The sequence below is a fragment of the Acipenser ruthenus genome, chromosome 15, assembly GCF_902713425.1.
Source record: "Acipenser ruthenus chromosome 15, fAciRut3.2 maternal haplotype, whole genome shotgun sequence".
Classification (NCBI taxonomy): domain Eukaryota; kingdom Metazoa; phylum Chordata; class Actinopteri; order Acipenseriformes; family Acipenseridae; genus Acipenser; species Acipenser ruthenus.
This window is the reverse complement of record NC_081203.1, coordinates 2206560-2223192: the sequence shown is the minus strand read 5'-3', so window position 1 is coordinate 2223192 and position 16633 is coordinate 2206560. Positions and strand designations below refer to the sequence as shown.

The 16633-nt window shown below is 49.2% G+C and overlaps 2 protein-coding genes and 4 non-coding genes across 10 annotated transcripts; 5 read left to right on the top strand and 1 right to left on the bottom strand.

Annotated features, from left to right (window-relative positions):
- Nucleotides 1–315: 315 nt before the first annotated feature.
- On the bottom strand, nt 316–12367 carry LOC117422314 (E3 ubiquitin-protein ligase LRSAM1-like). Of its 4 annotated transcripts, XM_034928028.2 has the most exons (25): nt 12071–12366; nt 11287–11412; nt 10745–10801; nt 10322–10366; nt 10025–10102; nt 9361–9429; nt 9110–9194; nt 8888–9009; nt 8519–8609; nt 8231–8361; nt 8011–8040; nt 7458–7580; nt 7215–7354; nt 7002–7046; nt 6707–6777; nt 6371–6470; nt 6121–6208; nt 5859–5933; nt 4635–4715; nt 3612–3707; nt 3359–3457; nt 3050–3181; nt 2459–2534; nt 2193–2332; nt 316–2077 (listed from the first exon to the last, which is right to left on the bottom strand). In XM_034928028.2, the coding sequence occupies exons 2-25, from the start codon at nt 11356–11358 to the stop codon at nt 1955–1957; spliced, it is 2169 nt and encodes a 722-aa protein (XP_034783919.2). In that variant the 5' UTR covers nt 11359–11412; nt 12071–12366; the 3' UTR covers nt 316–1954. The 4 variants fall into 4 exon arrangements, with proteins under 4 accessions (XP_034783919.2, XP_034783921.2, XP_034783920.2 ...); XM_034928030.2 differs by lacking the exon at nt 4635–4715 and having other exon boundaries at nt 12071–12367; XM_034928029.2 differs by lacking the exon at nt 10025–10102.
- A 73-nt stretch (nt 12368–12440) lies between these two features.
- On the top strand, nt 12441–16258 carry LOC117422085 (large ribosomal subunit protein uL11-like). 2 transcript variants are annotated; one of them, XM_034036739.3, is made up of 7 exons: nt 12441–12595; nt 13718–13791; nt 14500–14598; nt 15093–15174; nt 15348–15434; nt 15905–16017; nt 16207–16258. In XM_034036739.3, the coding sequence occupies exons 1-7, from the start codon at nt 12559–12561 to the stop codon at nt 16210–16212; spliced, it is 498 nt and encodes a 165-aa protein (XP_033892630.1). In that variant the 5' UTR covers nt 12441–12558; the 3' UTR covers nt 16213–16258. The 2 variants fall into 2 exon arrangements, with proteins under 2 accessions (XP_033892630.1, XP_033892631.1); XM_034036740.3 differs by lacking the exon at nt 12441–12595 and adding an exon at nt 12622–12706.
- On the top strand, nt 13513–13642 carry LOC117422736 (small nucleolar RNA SNORA65). The gene has a single exon (XR_004664202.1). It is a non-coding gene; the product is annotated as a small nucleolar RNA SNORA65 (small nucleolar RNA).
- LOC117422735 (small nucleolar RNA SNORA65) lies at nt 14039–14165 on the top strand. The gene has a single exon (XR_004664201.1). It is a non-coding gene; the product is annotated as a small nucleolar RNA SNORA65 (small nucleolar RNA).
- Nucleotides 14910–15036, top strand: LOC117422739 (small nucleolar RNA SNORA65). The gene has a single exon (XR_004664204.1). It is a non-coding gene; the product is annotated as a small nucleolar RNA SNORA65 (small nucleolar RNA).
- Nucleotides 15578–15704, top strand: LOC117422738 (small nucleolar RNA SNORA65). Its single transcript, XR_004664203.1, has one exon. It is a non-coding gene; the product is annotated as a small nucleolar RNA SNORA65 (small nucleolar RNA).
- Nucleotides 16259–16633: the final 375 nt, after the last annotated feature.

The window sequence follows — 16633 nt, the reverse complement described above, 5'->3', positions numbered from 1 at the left end:
AGTATATTAAAGTCTAACGCTGCTTGAGTTGATTTGTTAAGAGAATGATAAAATAGAGCCCGCTTTCACCCTGTTCTGGGTTCACACAGTATGCGTCACATTTTGTTCCTCTTTCGGACAGTTTGAAGTGGTGGGTCGTTGCTCGTTCTAGTGGGTGTGGCCTCTGTTAATAAGAAGCTGCAGACAGCGTGATCCACAAAGCAGTTTATTTGGAGTGGTTCAGCGCTACACACAAAACTCAACCACGCAGCGCTTGAACAGAGTACATGTAACCCACGTAGGCAGCACAAACCAAATCAAAACGAACAGCAATGCTTTAAATAACTGGATTTTTATACATGCAGGTATATAAAACCAATTCATACAACACTTACAAAGTATAAAAAAAAATACAGGAAAAAAACAGAGTAGATATATGTGTTTGGACACAGGATCATTTCACAAGTTCGCTGGCGGATTTGTTCAGCTGAAGCTCTGTGATAGACCTTGAGAGAAGGATCATGAGATTCCAGGTCTACCCCACAGCCAGTGAGAGAGAGCTGCTGCTGCTCCTATTTTCAGAGTGCAGCGCAGCATTATGAGACACAGACTCAAAGACTGCATTGTTTAGAGATGGCTCTGATATCAAAAACAATGGATGCAAACTAAGAAGAGAAAAAAAAAATACCTTAAAATGAGCACAAATTGCATAAGGGGGTCTACAGGACATAAGAGTCGAGTCGCATGGAAATGATCAGAACAGCACAATGGAAAAGCTCAATCCTGCAAATATTGCTGTATGGTAATTCCATTACATATAAAAACACCAGCCACAGTGCAGCTCCATATTTCACTGTGCGTCACTCGTAGGCTTCCCTCTCATGGACTCATAGCCTTTACATTAAAATAATGAAACGCAAAGTAGCCAGCTCGCTCTAGAAATCACCAGCACCCCTTATTTATCAGCAAATGGAGGGCAGGGCAGTGAATTCATGCAGGCTCATGCATCTAATACAGAACAGGCTGGGGCGATGCAGGGAGTGCAGGAGAATCTTAAGACACTTGCACCCAGTCCTGTCTTTCAGAAACACCCTCAATCGTTTCAGTTATCAGCAGGCAGGAGTTTGAGCCTCCCTCTTTAACACAGCTCCCCTCTAGCCGTATGAGCTGATAGCAAACCTACAGGTTTAGAGACTGATTCAGCATGAAGATCTGATCGTTTCAAGAACGGATCTAAAACAAAAGGGCTGGGTGCAGGTGTACTGTGAGTTTCTAACCCTGCTGATCATCAGCAGAAGAGCCCGAGTAACTCCACTGAGTTCCAGAGATCTGAGCTTGGCTCAAAGCAGCAGAAGTGGCGCAGTCCACAGACACTGTGTGTCGGATACCGGACAGAGTCACTCCCACGAGCTGCACCTGCTCGTGTGAGCATGCGAGGATGTACATCAAGGAAACACGGGGGTCTGGTAAAACAAGTTCCCATTGCTTGAGCCTTAGCAACTAGATTACATCCAGCTTTTATTTTTTTGCTATTTTTGCAAAACATGGCCAGGTTTGGACCCCCCCAATCATATTCGCAACAGTAGTTTAAAATTAACATCCTATATAAATAGATGTTATTAGTATTAATACACAAGACAGAGTACACAAACACTAGGTCCCATGCAGTGTTCACAACAACATATTTGATTAAAAGATTTTTTTTAAGAGCACTTGTATGGAAAGCTGGCTACACTTCATACATTAGAGTTAAAGGGAAATACAACCAGTTTAGGAAGAGAGCCACTTCAACCGTTTATACAGGAGAGCCCCTCTTACCCAAGACCGCACTGCAGGACGTTCCGTCACCAAATACCCCCCCCCAGTCCCCCAGCCCAACGACTAGTTAAGACAGGAGAGGACCTCAAAAGATAACATCGGCGGCTTCATGCCGGCAGATATAAAGTGCAGTGTGTGTCCAGTGGTGTAGCGCCCCCTAGTGCCTGTAGATGCGGATGCGCTGTGCGATGTCACCGCGGCACAGCGGGCAGCTCCGCAGGGCCTCGCTGCAGCTGGAGCAGCAACACGCGTGACCGCAGGCCAGGAAGATGATCTGGGACTGGAGGGGAAGGGACGAGATGCGTTAGCACTGCCGCTGAAGAACACAACTAACAGGATATCATTGGATTAACTGCGATCCACAACCTCCCTCCCCTCGCCCCGGTAATCCTTACCTCACGTTCCATGCAGACCACACACTCCGATTGCCCCCCTCCCTCCAGGGCGCTGGGGGCGCTGGGGGGTGGGTGTGGGCTGGGCGGTGACTCCCTCTCCCCCTCCTGATCAACCTCCTTCTCCACTGCCTTTGAGGGCTCTGCAAGGACCGAAAACAAAGCTATATGATACGTGTCACCATACAATGGTGATGGTCCCAGTGGGCTCCTTGCATGACACACAGGAAGGTCAGATGATGAGGAGGATGATGATGATATCAGTTTACCTGGCAGCGCTGTGGGCCCCTGCTCCTGAGCCCAGCTGAGCAGAGCCCGCTGCACCCCCACCTCGCTGATCCCCATCTGGAGAGGGAGAGAGAGGCACACACACCCGTTAAGCTGCATTCACTACCATAGCATCCCCTGTCGTCTCATTCCAACAGTTCACTTTCATTAAAGCAGAGTCCTGGCAGGCACGCTCGCCTGCACCCTACAGAAACATCAAACTGCTTTTATTTAGGAGCCCCTTAAAAATGAGATCTTGAATGCCATAGGGGAATATACTGATGTGAAGATTTTAAATAAAGTTAAACCTGCAATACATACAGACTCTTAAAACATGAAGCAAAAAGAAACAGGAAGGCCCTCTGGCATGCTCTCACACATCAGGGATGTGTGTGCTATTGCACAGCAGTTTCACACCCATTCCAGGTTTTACAGCGAGCTTGATTAGCCCCAGTGTACAGATAACAAGCTCAGGTGTTTCTTAATAAAACGTGTAGTAAAACCAGGAATGGGTCAAACTGCTATGCAATGGTAGCCTCACTGCCATCCCTGTACTCTCACGCACACACACGAAGGCAGCTGCAATCCCAAACCTGCTTGAGGTCAGCCGCACTCAGACCCCGCAGCGTCTCTGTGGAAACACGGTGGTGTGCCAGGATGGGCAGGTAGTGCTGAGCAGAGAGCCCAACGAGCAGATCAACCAAGCCCTGCTGCAGACCGGCTTCCTGGAGGGAGAGGGAGAGGTTTAAAGACAATGCGCTTTCTGTTTGGATCTGCCATTAGGAGTTGCTGTGACGCAGCAAGATTCCCTCCCTGACCCAACGGCCAATGCACTGCACAGCTGGGATTCAATCCAGCGAGCGCTGATCGCATGACTCTGAACCCCTGGGGATGAGAGGTACCTGCACTTGGAGGGACTGTGGCTTGGCGTCCAGCAGCCTCTGGTATTGGATCATCCAGTAATTCTCCTGACTGGCCTCACTCTTCTGCTGCATCTCAACCTGGGGACACAGAGACAGCCAGCTCAGGGAGGTTGGTTTTTTTTCTCTCTTCCCCCCCCCCCACCAATCCAATACGTCTCAGCTAACCCAGCGGTCTCAGGACCGAGGACACCCTCTCCAGCCCCGTCCCCCCCCCCCCCCACCGGCTCCTCACCAGGATGTCGCGGAGCTCCGTCTCGCGCTGGTCCTTCTGTTTGAGGAGCTGCTGCAGGAGGTCAGCGAGGGCGCTGCGCTGGTCGGACAGCACTTCCTGTCAGCACAGAGCGAGAGAGAGAGAGAGACACACATCAACAACACTGAGCAAGGAGAGGGGACTGCAGGTGAGGGGCAGAGGGACTTGGAGCAGAGCAAAAGAGACTGAGGGTGAGGGGGCAAAGGGGTGTTGCAAATCTGTCGATGTCAAACTTGTCACTTTACATGAACACACAGTGGATAAAGGTCACGGCTGATCTTTTTTTTTTATGGACATCTCTAATCTTGTATTTACAGTGATGGCATGGGACGAATGCCACTGAAATGCCTTTTTATGAATGTATTTATTTATTTAGATAACTGGGACCATTCTTGTTCCCAGTGGCATCCAGTGAAGCAGCGAGCTGGGAGTGAGGCGCGGTCTCAGCACGGTGAAGGCTGGTCGTGCAATTCCACTCCCTTCTAATCTCCAGACAGATTTTATTAAACCTCTGGGCAATAGTTCTTAGACTGCTGACCGCCAGAGTGGTGATTGGCTGGTTTCTGGGCAATAGCACAAGCTGTCTTATTGTGACAGTATGTCTGTGCATGGCGGGGCGATGAATGATGTGGTCGGGAGGGAAGGGAGAGTCAGGGTGTGTCCAAGGAGGTCATGGGGTGAAACACAACAGCAGCAAGCATGGGGGGCAGCGGGGGGGGGGCACAGTAAATCAATCTGCAAATCTGCTTCTACCAACTTCTCTAAAATTATGTACAGTGGTGTTTTTTTTGTGGTGGTGAATTTTTAAGATGCTTACACCAGTCACCCAGCAGGCGTGTTAGTAATGTGAAAGTCTGGGGACTCATGTGGGGAGTCACCTCCTTGCTGTAATAAGCTAGATCCCTCTGGTAAAGGTGACGTGTTAGAACTTCAGACTCTAGAACTCTCGAGGTCACCCTTCCACTAGCCACGCCCCCTTCTCTGATTGGATAGGAATCCACATACCTGTAGGTTCTCAGTGTCCAGATCACGCCTCTTTACCTCCAGCTTTGTCAGCTGCATTAATTCAGCCTCTATTAACTTAATCTAAAAACATGAAAATAAATACCATAAACTGCAAGAAGCAACAAGGGGGGGGGACAAATCCTGTCCTAATTATTACTCATCATTATTATTATTATTATTATTATTATTATTGTCATTTATTTTCACGTAAGGTTAACAAAAATCACACAGGTACGTATCCCACCTTGACAGTAAGGCTGAGGGAACGCTTGGAACTTGGTTTCAGCAGATTGAAGTTCCATGCCCCTGCACGGCACACCAGGGGAGACTTGGGGTTTGATAGAGCACAGCTGCCTCACACTAGCTCTCCTGGAACCAGGTTTCAAGCAGCTGTTCGCTTGTGTTCCCTCAGCTGTAGCATGCTGCTCCTCATGTAGAGAGGTGCATATGAACAGTCTCTACTAGTAAGGTGCAATACATTAAAACAAGCGACACTCACCATGGCATTACTACTGTCTTTGTGTTTCAATGGGATGATTCACAAAGCTTTACCTCAGGACAAAAATACATAATCACCTGTTCTCATGAATAAACCTTTGATAGAACGGTGAAACTGTTCCTGAATCACGGGTGAGAGCTTTGTGAATAGGGGCCACGTTGACTTTATAGAAAACAGTTCATAACACAGTTCATAACACACCGGATCCCTTCAATGACAGAACATTTAGACCAGTCTTTCTCAATGTCTTTCCCCATCTGGGGTGCTCTGCCGGACTTTGAAGGTGAAGCGAGTGCTCTGCTGGTGCGTTATCGCTGTAGCCAGCAGGGGGTGCCCTCTAAGCCCTGGAGAAACTTGTTCAAAAGGGACTGGCTGGTGGAATGGTCTGGGAAACGCCATTAGAAGCCAGTTTACGACAAAATAACAGAACCTAAGGAGCCGAATGTGAAGCAGCCAGCGAGTATGGTGCACGCGTGAACGTGTGTCAGGTTCTGTAGAGAGCCATGGCAGATGGATGATGAGAATGGATTATGTGTGTCTATGCAGTTCAACACAGGGATGGCAGACGTAGTCTTTTATCAGTGTTACTGTCGCAATAGTACAGTAAAGCCTTTTTAAAACCATCTTTTACACACCCACTTCTCGCCTCAGGGTGCCGCCTACTACACCTCCCCAAGGCCAGCCCCCTGTCTCCTATTGGTGGGCTTTTCCCAGGCCACGCCTACCTGGTTCCGGATGTATCTGTGCATTCCGTCCTTCTGAAGCTGCATGGCTTCGAACGCTGCCTTCTGCATCTCCTCCTGCAGAGGGAGACAGAGCACTGAGGTTAGAGGTCTCTATAAAAGCAGCGGTACTTTCAATCCAGGACCTTATTCCATCCGTCTGACACCCAATCCAAGCTACTGCCAGTCACATGTGGACAGGGCTGGAATCGCACTGCATTTGAACTGAAAGGCTCCGACGTGCTCTTTGTGACGTTATCAGTACCTCCTGAAGGATGTGACGGAGGGCTTTGCTCTGATCCAGCTGCTGTAGAGACAGGACCTGCTCAAACATCCTGTCCATCTGGCCCAGACTGCAGAGAGAGAGGGAGAGGGATCAGAGACCTAACTGGGTAGAACATTACTTCACCACCTGAATCCGTACCTCTCACCACAGCAGCCCCTCTCCTCTCGCCATCCTCCACTCCATTCTCCTCCTTCTTCCCCTTCCCTCTCCCCCTCGCTGCTCCCCTCACCTGCTGCAGGTCTCCGAGACGAGGCTCTGCCTGCGGGAGTCGCACGCCTCCTGGATCAGTCTGATGGAGTAGCTCTCCGACAGCATCTGCTGCATAGCGGCTGGAGAGAACAGAGGCAATTAATCTCACCCCGATCTAGAAGGGCTGTGCTCATCTCTCTTTCTACAGCAACAAGCTTTTGTGCTCTATGTTTTACCATGCTTTACTATGGGAACATACTATGAAAACAACCACTTGTGGTTGGTTGATGTTTGTCTAGCCCACCTAAGCTTAACCTGGTCACCAAAATAAACCTCTAGACCATGAAGTGGCCAACAGCCAATCACAGCGGCTCACCTGCCACCTCCTTCCTGCGCAGACGCTCCGCCTCTTCCTGTGTGATGGCGGTCAGTCGCTCCGTGCGCACTCTGGAAAGCAGGTTTATATCCACGTTACTGCACGGTGTCAGCTCTGTGGACAGCGATCAGCACCCCCCTCATCTTACACCAGGGGGAGCGGTTCTGTCTGGACCCAGCACAAACGAACGAACCCCAGAGGACAGAGACACACACGGAGGCTACAAAAAGAGCTCTTAAGGGTTCTTTAGTCCCCTCCCTTGTGTGAGAGACATTGAATCAGGATCCACACTCACCTCTCCTTCTCCAAGGTCTGCAGCAGCTCAGCACCCTTCTTCTGTCTGAAACACAGAGGATTGAGAAGCGTGAGAGCAGAGACAGGTGAGAGAGTGAAAGCAGGAGTGAGAGCGAGCAGGGGTGAGACAGCGAGCAGGGGTGAGACAGCGAGCAGGGGTGAGACAGCGTTCATCTCTCCTTGAGCACCTCACGCTCAGGGATTGGCTCCTCACCTCTGGTTCTGCATCAGCAGGCTCTTGATCCGCCCTGTGATGCTCTCCTCCGCCACTTTCAATTGGTGCATCAGCCTGTGACGCTCCGCCTCCAGGACCCTCCGCTGATGGCATAGCCCCGCCTCCAGCCGCTGATGCTCCTGGGAACAGAAGGAGGGGCAAATCCCAGGGTCAGGGGCTTCTCTCCGCTCCCCTCCCAGTATACCCAGTGCTCCCTTCCCGGCGCCTGGGGGCAGTCCCTACCTGTTTGACGGAGTGCAGGACGTCCTCCTTGTGGGAGTTGTTTAGCTGGATGAGCTGGGCATGTTCCCTCTGCTCCTCGCCCAGCCGACGCTCAAACTCCAGCTTCTCCAGATTCTTCTGCTCCTGAGAGGCCAGAGCGAGGAGGGGCCAAGAGAGAGAGAGAGAGAGAGAGAGAGAGAGAGAGAGAGAGAGAGAGAGAGAGAGAGAGAGAGAGAGAGAGAGAGAGAGAGAGAGAGAGAGAGAGAGAGAGAGAGAGAGAGAGAGAGAGAGAGAGAGAGAGAGAGAGAGCGCGAGAGAGAGCGCGAGAGAGAGAGAGCGAGGGAGGAGGCAGTCAGGGAGCAAAAGGACAGACAGGAGGAGCAGCAGACACAAGGAGACATAAGGCTTGACTTTGTCATACAAGACATTTTTGTATTCAATTTTAATGACATACTGGTGAGGACGGACAGGTAATGTGGACTGACCCAGGAACCAATAGGGACACCAAAAAAATAAAACACTACACAGGAATGGAAACGGACAAGACAGACAGACAGACTCCCACAGCACTCACCTTTCTTTTCTCGTAGTCCTGGAACTTGTTCTGCAGAGAGTGGGATACAGAACGGACATCAGTTACAGTGATTAGGAAATAAAAAGCAACTTTATAACACCGTGCATCCAAGTGCACGTGTGTGCATGTGTGTCTGTCTGAGGGTGTTGGGGTCCCTGTCAGTGTATGTCGGGGGTCCCGGTCCGTGTGCTGGGGTCCCTGTTGGGTCTGGGTACTGTACCTGCCAGATCATCTCCTCCTGCACTGGTGAGGAGCTCCCCCCATCCACACAGTCCTCCAGCGCAGCCCCCTCCTTCCTCTCCAGCACAGACAGCAGGTACTGAGAGGGAGGGCAGTACTCCACCCCCAGCTCTGAAACACACACACAGCTGTTCAATCACTGCTGCCATGCAATGCTACTTTCACACAGATACAATTATCTAACCCTTCTAGTCTTTATAGGAGCAAATGCATGACAGCCTTGTATAAAGCAATGGAAAAAAAATAGATTATGTGAACAAAACTAGACCTGCGCAGAGGAACTGCTGGATGGCCTCGGTGCCTCCTGCACACACACTGGCCGGGGGGAAGGTCATGGCAGCAGCGTCCAGAGTCAGGGTCTGCAAAACCAGCACAGCACAGGGATGGAAACCAGACACCTGCTGCACAGCCGGGTCACACACTCCAGCTTTTACCATCGATTAGCCACAGTGTACAGGTAACAAGCTCATGTGTGTCTTATTATTAAACTCCTAGGGAAACCAGGAATGGATCAAACTGCTATGCAATGGGATTCATCAAACATACTGATTCACTGATACACCAACCACCTGCAACAAACAAACTACAGCCTCCCCCCTCCCCCCCTGTCCCTTTCCTCCCTCCCCCTCCCCCTCACCTCCAGTGTGCGGACGCTGGCCAGCTCGGTGGGCAGCTCCCTCACTTTGTTCTCGCTGAGGTCAAGGGTCCGCAGGCTCCTCATGCGCCCCAGGGAGGTGGGCAGCTCGGACAAACAGTTCCCTAAAAAAAAAAGGAGGACAGGAGCGGCTGTCAACCCCACCGAGCTGAGACAATCATTAAACAAACCCTGCAGCTCTGCCCTCTGCCCTCTGCCCCTCACCTCTCACACTGAGTGTCTGCAGCTGGGACAGTTCACCAATGGACTCTGGGAGACACTGCAGCTGGTTCCTCTCCACATTCAGCACCTGGACAAGGAGAGAGAACTGTAACTTTTTATTTGGTCCAAAAGTTCTTATTTATACTCTGCAGAATACGAGTTGCCGTGCAGGGATGGAAATGAGACTCCTATTGCACAGCAGTTTCACCCGTTTTGTAGCATGATATGAACTCCCTCGGCTGGGATCCCGTTACCTGCAGGGAGCGCAGCTGCCCCAGGTCAGCAGGAAGTGATGTCAGCTTGTTCTCATGAAGATCCAGCACCTGCAACCGAGAGGACAGGAAACAGAGGAGGGTGAGGGGATGGGGACGAGGAAGATGACTCTGTCAGTACAGCGTTCTTCCACCACAGGAAGTTCAGTCCATACAGTCACCCCTGCAGCCTTCTCTTTATAACTCTGTAGCCTCGGATAGCCCTGTTCAACATAACATGACCCGTACTAATAATAATAATAATAATAATAATAATAATAATAATAATAATAATAACAACTTAGCCTTAGGTTTAGAATGATTGAATAATCAGGCATGTGTTGGAAAGATGGGAAAGGAGAAATATGCTAAAGAATGAACCACAGTAACCGTGAATGGTAGTTAATGGTTGGTTGCACCTGAGTGGAGCAGCAGCTGAATAACTCATGTATATTGTAATTTGGAAGATAAACGAAGCAAAGTGTAATCACGTAAGATCTGAGCCTACCAGAGTATAAATACCAGGCATGAAGGCGACACAGACAGAGAAGCTTCCAATACCTCCAGGATCATCGTGGCCCATCTGTGCACCAGTCTGAGAGAGAGAGAGCCCTATAGGATCCCCTACAGCCCCCATGCCTCGGAACCCTATTGCCCTCATACGCACCTTTAGAGTGACCAGGCTGGTGATGCTGCAGGATTTGGGCACCAGAGATGTCAGCTGATTGTCATGAACAATAAACACCTGCGTGCGGAAAAACATCCAGTAATGCACTGAGCACCGCCGGCACCACTGTGTGTGGACAGACAGACAGACAGACGGGCAGACAGACAGACAGACAGGAAGGCACACAGGCAGGCACACCGGCAGGCACACAGGCTGGGGGGGAGGCGAGGGCACTGACTGCGTCACACCGAGCCCCCACACACACACTCACAAGAAACAGGGCTGAACCGTTCCTACCTTCTTCTGCAGCACCTTGCATGTCGAAAAGACACTGGCTGGGATCTGGGGGAGGCAAGGAAACGAAGACAAGCCCTTCATTTCTGTTTCATGCGCTTTGAACATGTGCTTCTCTGCTTCTTAAACACTGAGGGAAAAGCCCTTTCAAAGGGTGTAAGGAATGATGGAGAAAGAGGTTGATACAGACAGCAAGTCAAAACAATGCAAGCTTACAAATACAATGGCATAAGCACCGTATGTTTGAAATCATGTTGCACTTTTCACATGCCTTGCCAGATTTTTTTTTAAATTTGCTTTAGCATATTTCTCGGGGCTTTAAAATGCTTACCTATGCTTTACCACACTTTGTAACAATTTGCTACGCTTTTACTATGGGGACTCCCGTTCTGCAGAATTAACTATGATCAGTGTTGCCCCTCTCACCTCTGACAGCTCGCACCCAGAGATATCCAGGACGTCATCGGCTCCAGCTTCCTTGGCCTGGAGACACGAGGAGAAAACGACAGTTACCTTGGGAACAGAGAAGCCCTGAGGGCCAGCAGCGAAGCGGCCAGCAGGGAGCCCGACAGGCTATTTCTGGGACAGCAATCTGCACACACTTAACATTCAACAGATACAGTGGGACGAACTCCGCAGGATCTTGCACCGTCCACAGATGAATGCAATCATCAAAGCCTCGGTCTGTCCGCTGTATGCAATACTACTAGCAGATCTACTAAGGACCAAGAACTCTGAGATGGGAAGCGCTTTCCTGTCAAGACAGAATAGTGACACTAATTTGCACTCTCCAGATCGTATAAGATCTTGCACCAGCAATGGCATATATTCACCGGGCAGAAAAACCTGAATTCTAGCATCCCATGTTCTAGAGCTTCAAATCACCCAGCATGCAGATACCCGCACTACCACACACTGTGGCACAAAAGGGCATTTAATGCCATCCGCTGCGCCGGGCTGCGTCTCACCAGGCACAGCTGGTGTTCAAGCCTCTTCCTCGACTCCTCGCTGGGCTTCCTCTTCCTGAAGAAGAGCAGCATGCCTCCCGTCCGCTCGCTACCTCGGGGTCTCTTATCTGTTGTCTCGGAGTCGCCCTGGGAGTGAAGGAGACAGAGAGGGAGAGGGATGTAGAAGAGAAGAGGCACTGTTTTGTTTGCAGGGTAACAGAGGAGCAGCAAGTGGGTGGGGCCACACTGGCAGGGAAACTGACGCAGAGAGATAGACTGGCAGAGAGCATGAAGTTCCAAACACTAGGCTAGAGGGGCTCCCCTCAATACCAGCCCTAGAATATGACGCAGGGTGGCGGTACGTTACAGCGATATTATTAAATCGCTAACTAGCTCAGTCTAATGTTTACATTTATTTTTAATGACTGCACCAGCCCCTCCCTGTCTGGTTTCACAACTGACACAATAATGTGTCCGGCAGAGAAGGCTGTATTTAACGTTTACAGTAAATAATATTATATTGGAAATACCGGCCGAGTTTGATGTACTGTCCAGGTATATATAACTTGACATAAAACAAAAACTGCATGTATATTCTACGTCACCTTCCACCAATTGCAATCTTAACTACCTCCGGGAAACGGTCACACCGCTGCTGGCGTTTACTGTGAAAAGTCTCTATCACTCTCCCTGCTACAAAATCACAATAGTGCTGTAACGAGCTGTGTGGATTAGAACCCCTGGCAATTGATATAACCGATACTGAAACTGGACTAGTAGTAAAGTTGTGCTTGTTTCATCATACCTGCCTCTGTTTTCCAGTCTGGACGGGACCCTACCCCTCGGTCAGCCAGCTCACACAGACCACACATCAACAACGCAAGAGCAGCACTCCTGCTGTTGACAAAACTCGCCTTTTCTTTGAACGTTTTGCTTTATACAGCTAAGTCTATTAATATATATGTATACCCCCGTATCACTGCACTGCTAATACATGTACTAACAAAATGTCAATTCGGATATCCTTAAAGTCTGTTTTGGGTACAACATGCCACACTGATCATGGTGGAACCGGAGTGGACCGTCGTCGTTGTGACAGGACACACTCTTAATGGCGGCCGTGGTTTGAAGGCGCTCTCGCGAGATCTCCAGCTCTATTTAAGCGAGCGCAGAGGCGCGGATCCTTCCCTTTCTCTTTCACGTTCAACGGTGAAGGTGCAACAGTTTCTCGGTCGTCCCGAATCCGGGTTCATCCGACACCAACACCGAAGTCAGCAGAACTGAACCGCGACCATGCCTCCCAAATTCGACCCCAGCGAAATTAAAGTTGGTACGTGTGTGTGTGTGAGAAAGAGAGAGAGATATCCACGGTAAATATGAGTCGTATACGCAGCCAGTAGGTGCAGCTGGCTTTGGAAAATAATACAGACTGAGCAGCAAGGTGAGGTGGTGAGACATTTGTTTAACTGTAAAAATATTTAATGAAAATAACACGGTAGTTTTTTTTTCAATGTAGTTCTGCGGTAAGAGAACTCTAGTCTAGGCCTCGTTAAAAGCCTGTCCTAAAGTAGCTGTTCCCAGCGTGTTTTTGTTTTGAACGCGACCCCCCCCCCCCCCCCCCCCCCCCCCCGGAGTTGAGTAGTCAAACGGATTTCGTGTTTTTAAAACAATGTTTCTTGGGTAATCTCGATGCAATGTTGCATTGGCGCTTGCGAGAGACCCGGCGGTAGTACCGCTTCCGTTGCGATGCCGGCGTGGTCTGGTACTAATGCACGTGGCTTTGTTTCCGCCATCCCAATACAGGGATGTTGCTTTGTATCGTTTAATAGTAATTAAACTTTATGTATTTTAAGTTATAGTTGGCTGTATTTAAGTTCCGATTTTAAAGAACGCTTAATTTTACATAAACGTGCTTTTTTGTATTACAGTAATTCTGAAGGCTTTTCTCTCTGGCCTTGCTACAGAGGGCGTTTTTTTTTTTTTTTTTTTTTTTTTTTAATAAACTGAATTAATGTAACCCAGGCCGCGCCACGTTTATGGCTGTAACATTTAACACCATTAAGCGCTTACAAAGTAATTTCTATCTCAACTGTCACAAATTCCATATTGCTGTCGCTGCACTTAATGTTCAGCCCTGAGCTGCCTCTCTGTATGCGCTGAAGAGGGTATCCGTGCTGCATTTACCTGCTGTAAACTTTCAAAGTTGACCCAGTACACCTGTATCGCTGGACAGTGTCCCAACAGCCACCCGCCACTCTACCTGTCAGTGTCTGTGACTGGTATAGTCCAGTGGTGGCTGAGAGTGACCCCCCAGCTCTAGGAAGCAGGGCTGCCCCAGACCCATGGGCAACTCTGTGCCGAAAGACCTGGAACACACTTAACGAGGTAGGAGAAGTGGGGGTTGTGCAGGTTTTGGGGAGTGCTTACTGAAATCCGTCCCGTCTTTCTGCAGTGTACATGAGATGCACAGGAGGAGAAGTTGGTGCCACTTCTGCTCTGGCCCCCAAAATCGGGCCCCTGGGTCTGGTAAGTATTCTTGGTTTAAGGGGTGAGGGGTGTCTTGGAAAGGGGGTACAGCCTCTCCAGACTGTCTCTGTAATCACCAGTAAGAGAAAGCTCTTAAACTAAAGGATCAGGGCTTTTAAAGTTTTTTGTGTATTGGTTTTAAATCTGTCGAGTTTACTGTAACCGAGGTTGCTTTCATCCAGAACCAAGAATGATAGGTGTCTGACAAATAAGATGACCCTAATGTCTTGGTTCAGTCCACTAGCCCCCCGCCACTGTACCTGTCTGTCAGTGACTGGTATAGTCCAGTGGTGGCTGAGAGTGACCCCCCAGCTCTAGGAAGCAGGGCTGCCCTGACCCATGGGCAACTCTGTGCCGAAAGACCTGGAACACGCATCTAGGATCTGGAATGGGTGTTTACCATAGCTGTTGTGTTTTTAGCCTATTGTATTGGAGTAATAAAATGCATTGTTAGGACCTGATTCTGAATGTGTCTAGAAATTGAATTGGTTTATCAACACTTGAAATGTAATGAATTGCATTGATGGAATGGATAGAGATTTCTTCCCCATGTACTGCTTCTAACTAAACCTCTTTAAACTGCGCTGAAATCGGCGGTTTAGACCTGCCAGAGCTGGTACAGGTGGCATTGCTCTCTGGCTCTGCTGGTTTTTTGGCTCTTATCCACTGTTCTCCTGTGCCAGTCTAACAGACTCCTTTCTCCTGCAGTCTCCCAAGAAAGTGGGTGACGACATCGCCAAGGCAACTGGCGACTGGAAGGGTCTGAGAATCACCGTCAAGCTGACCATACAGAACAGGCAGGCGCAGGTACAGAATCCCTGCTGTCTGTCTTGCTTGTGTGCTTCACTGCAACCTGTGCCTTTCTGCCTCATGGCTCATGGACGAGTTCATATTCATGGGTGTCTTCATAGTTTTGATCTCCCCTCCCACCCCCCCCCCCCCCCCAATAGATAGATAACCTGGACCTCCTAAAGTGTACATGCATTTGCTGGTCTGGGGGACCAGTGTTCTTCCCCATTTTCATCACTTTGTCTTGTTTAAATCCTTGTTACCTTCCTGACTTTGTGGTCTGGCTTGCTTTGATCTCTGTCCCCTCTTTTTTTTTTTTTTTAAAGCCACCCGCCACTCTGCCTGTCTGTCAGTGACTGGTATAGTCCAGTGGTGGCTGAGAGTGACCCCCCAGCTCTAGGAAGCAGGGCTGCCCTGACCCATGGGCAACTCTGTGCCGAAAGACCTGGAACACACTTAACGAGGTAGGATGTTGGGAGTTTAAGGTGTGACCGTCCTGTCTCTGTTTTCAGATTGAGGTCGTCCCCTCTGCCTCTGCTCTGATCATCAAGGCGCTGAAGGAGCCGCCACGCGACCGGAAGAAGGTGAAGAACAGTGAGTGTGCTCCTCTTCTCGTTGCTGACATCACTGGGTGCCCTGGAATTGCACGCCTGGGCTAAGGGGGGGGGGGGATCCTTCTGTCGTAGACTGAAGGTGGGGTGGGTGAAATACTTTTGTGTTCTCCCGGACCAGCGACTTGAGCTAACTGGTTTCCCTTCCCTTTCCAGTTAAACACAGCGGCAGCGTCACCTTCGATGAGATTGTGGCTGTTGCCCGCCAGATGAGACCGCGCTCCATCGCCCGAGAGCTCTCTGGTAAGATTGTAACCTTGCCTTTCGCAGACTAATGGCTCTGGTTCACAGACTTGATTTAGAATGAAGCTCTCCTACTGCGTTATCGTCCCATGGAAGAGTGAATCTGTATCCACTTTTAGTACTAATCCATCTTTTTAAAGCCACCCGCCACTCTGCCTGTCTGTCAGTGACTGGTATAGTCCAGTGGTGGCTGAGAGTGACCCCCCAGCTCTAGGAAGCAGGGCTGCCCTGACCCATGGGCAACTCTGTGCCGAAAGACCTGGAACAAATTAATCTATGTCCTGGGCTAGTCTTGTACCTTGTATTGCTGTTTATTGTACTCAATGCATGAATGTAGTGGTGTATAGCAATTTGACTAATTTACTTAACCAAAATTTATGTAAAATGTGGAATTGCAGTAGGGAGTGATTTTATAAATGTCATTTTTAAAAAGGCTTGGTCTGAACCCTGCTCTGCTTTTCCCCCCCCAGGAACAATCAAGGAGATCCTGGGAACAGCTCAGTCTGTGGGCTGCACCATCGATGGGCGCCCTCCCCATGATGTCATCGATGACATCAACAGCGGTAAAGTGGAGTGCCCTTCGGTGAGTCAGTTTAATTTGTCATGGATCAGATCTTGAACCGGCGTTGTCATGTTCATAGAATATAAATTACACTTGCAAAATAAATGCTTGTGTACCCTGTGCCCTCTCTGAATTGTAGTTTTTGTGCTCTTTTATAGCCAGAGCTTTGTCTGTGTGACTGACTTGCAACTTTTCATTCTTCTCTTCCAGGACTAAGATGGCTGCAATCAAAAGAAAACAAATAAAAGTTCTTTGAAACAAATCTTTGCTTCTGTGTTTCTGTGGTCAAAACTGTACTGGTGTTATGAATTCAGGAATGGGTTCTTGTGGTCATGTCTGCACCAATGACTCGATTGCTGATTTAAGATTTATTAACTGTCTACATAACCCGAGACCTCATTCATATTCCTGGTGTCTCTGATCCAGCCTCTAATTATGCAGTGTAATGGGAAGGGCCACGCTGTTTTTTCCTTCATGGTCTATTTGTTTTAAACATGACAAACCATCTGAAGCTTTGACTGCTTGGCCAAAAAATACTAGTATTTTAAAATCTCATGCGTCCAGCCGTCTGCTGTTGAGACGATGCTGTCATTTGCAAGCTCGACACACAGGTTGTAGAGGTTTTTAATGGGAAGGA

Coding starts and splice junctions, on each gene's coding strand:
- LOC117422314 (XM_034928028.2), bottom strand. CDS start 11,358: ATGCTGCTCTTCTTCAGGAAGAGGAAGCCCAGCGAGGAGTCGAGGAAG. Junction 9,195..9,360: donor GGCAGCTGCGCTCCCTGCAG/GTAACGGGATCC, acceptor CTCCTTGTCCAG/GTGCTGAATGTGGAGAGGAA. Junction 6,778..7,001: donor CAGACCTTGGAGAAGGAGAG/GTGAGTGTGGAT, acceptor CCTGCTTTCCAG/AGTGCGCACGGAGCGACTGA.
- LOC117422085 (XM_034036739.3), top strand. CDS start 12,559: ATGCCTCCCAAATTCGACCCCAGCGAAATTAAAGTTG. Junction 13,792..14,499: donor AAATCGGGCCCCTGGGTCTG/GTAAGTATTCTT, acceptor TTTCTCCTGCAG/TCTCCCAAGAAAGTGGGTGA. Junction 15,435..15,904: donor CATCGCCCGAGAGCTCTCTG/GTAAGATTGTAA, acceptor TTCCCCCCCCAG/GAACAATCAAGGAGATCCTG.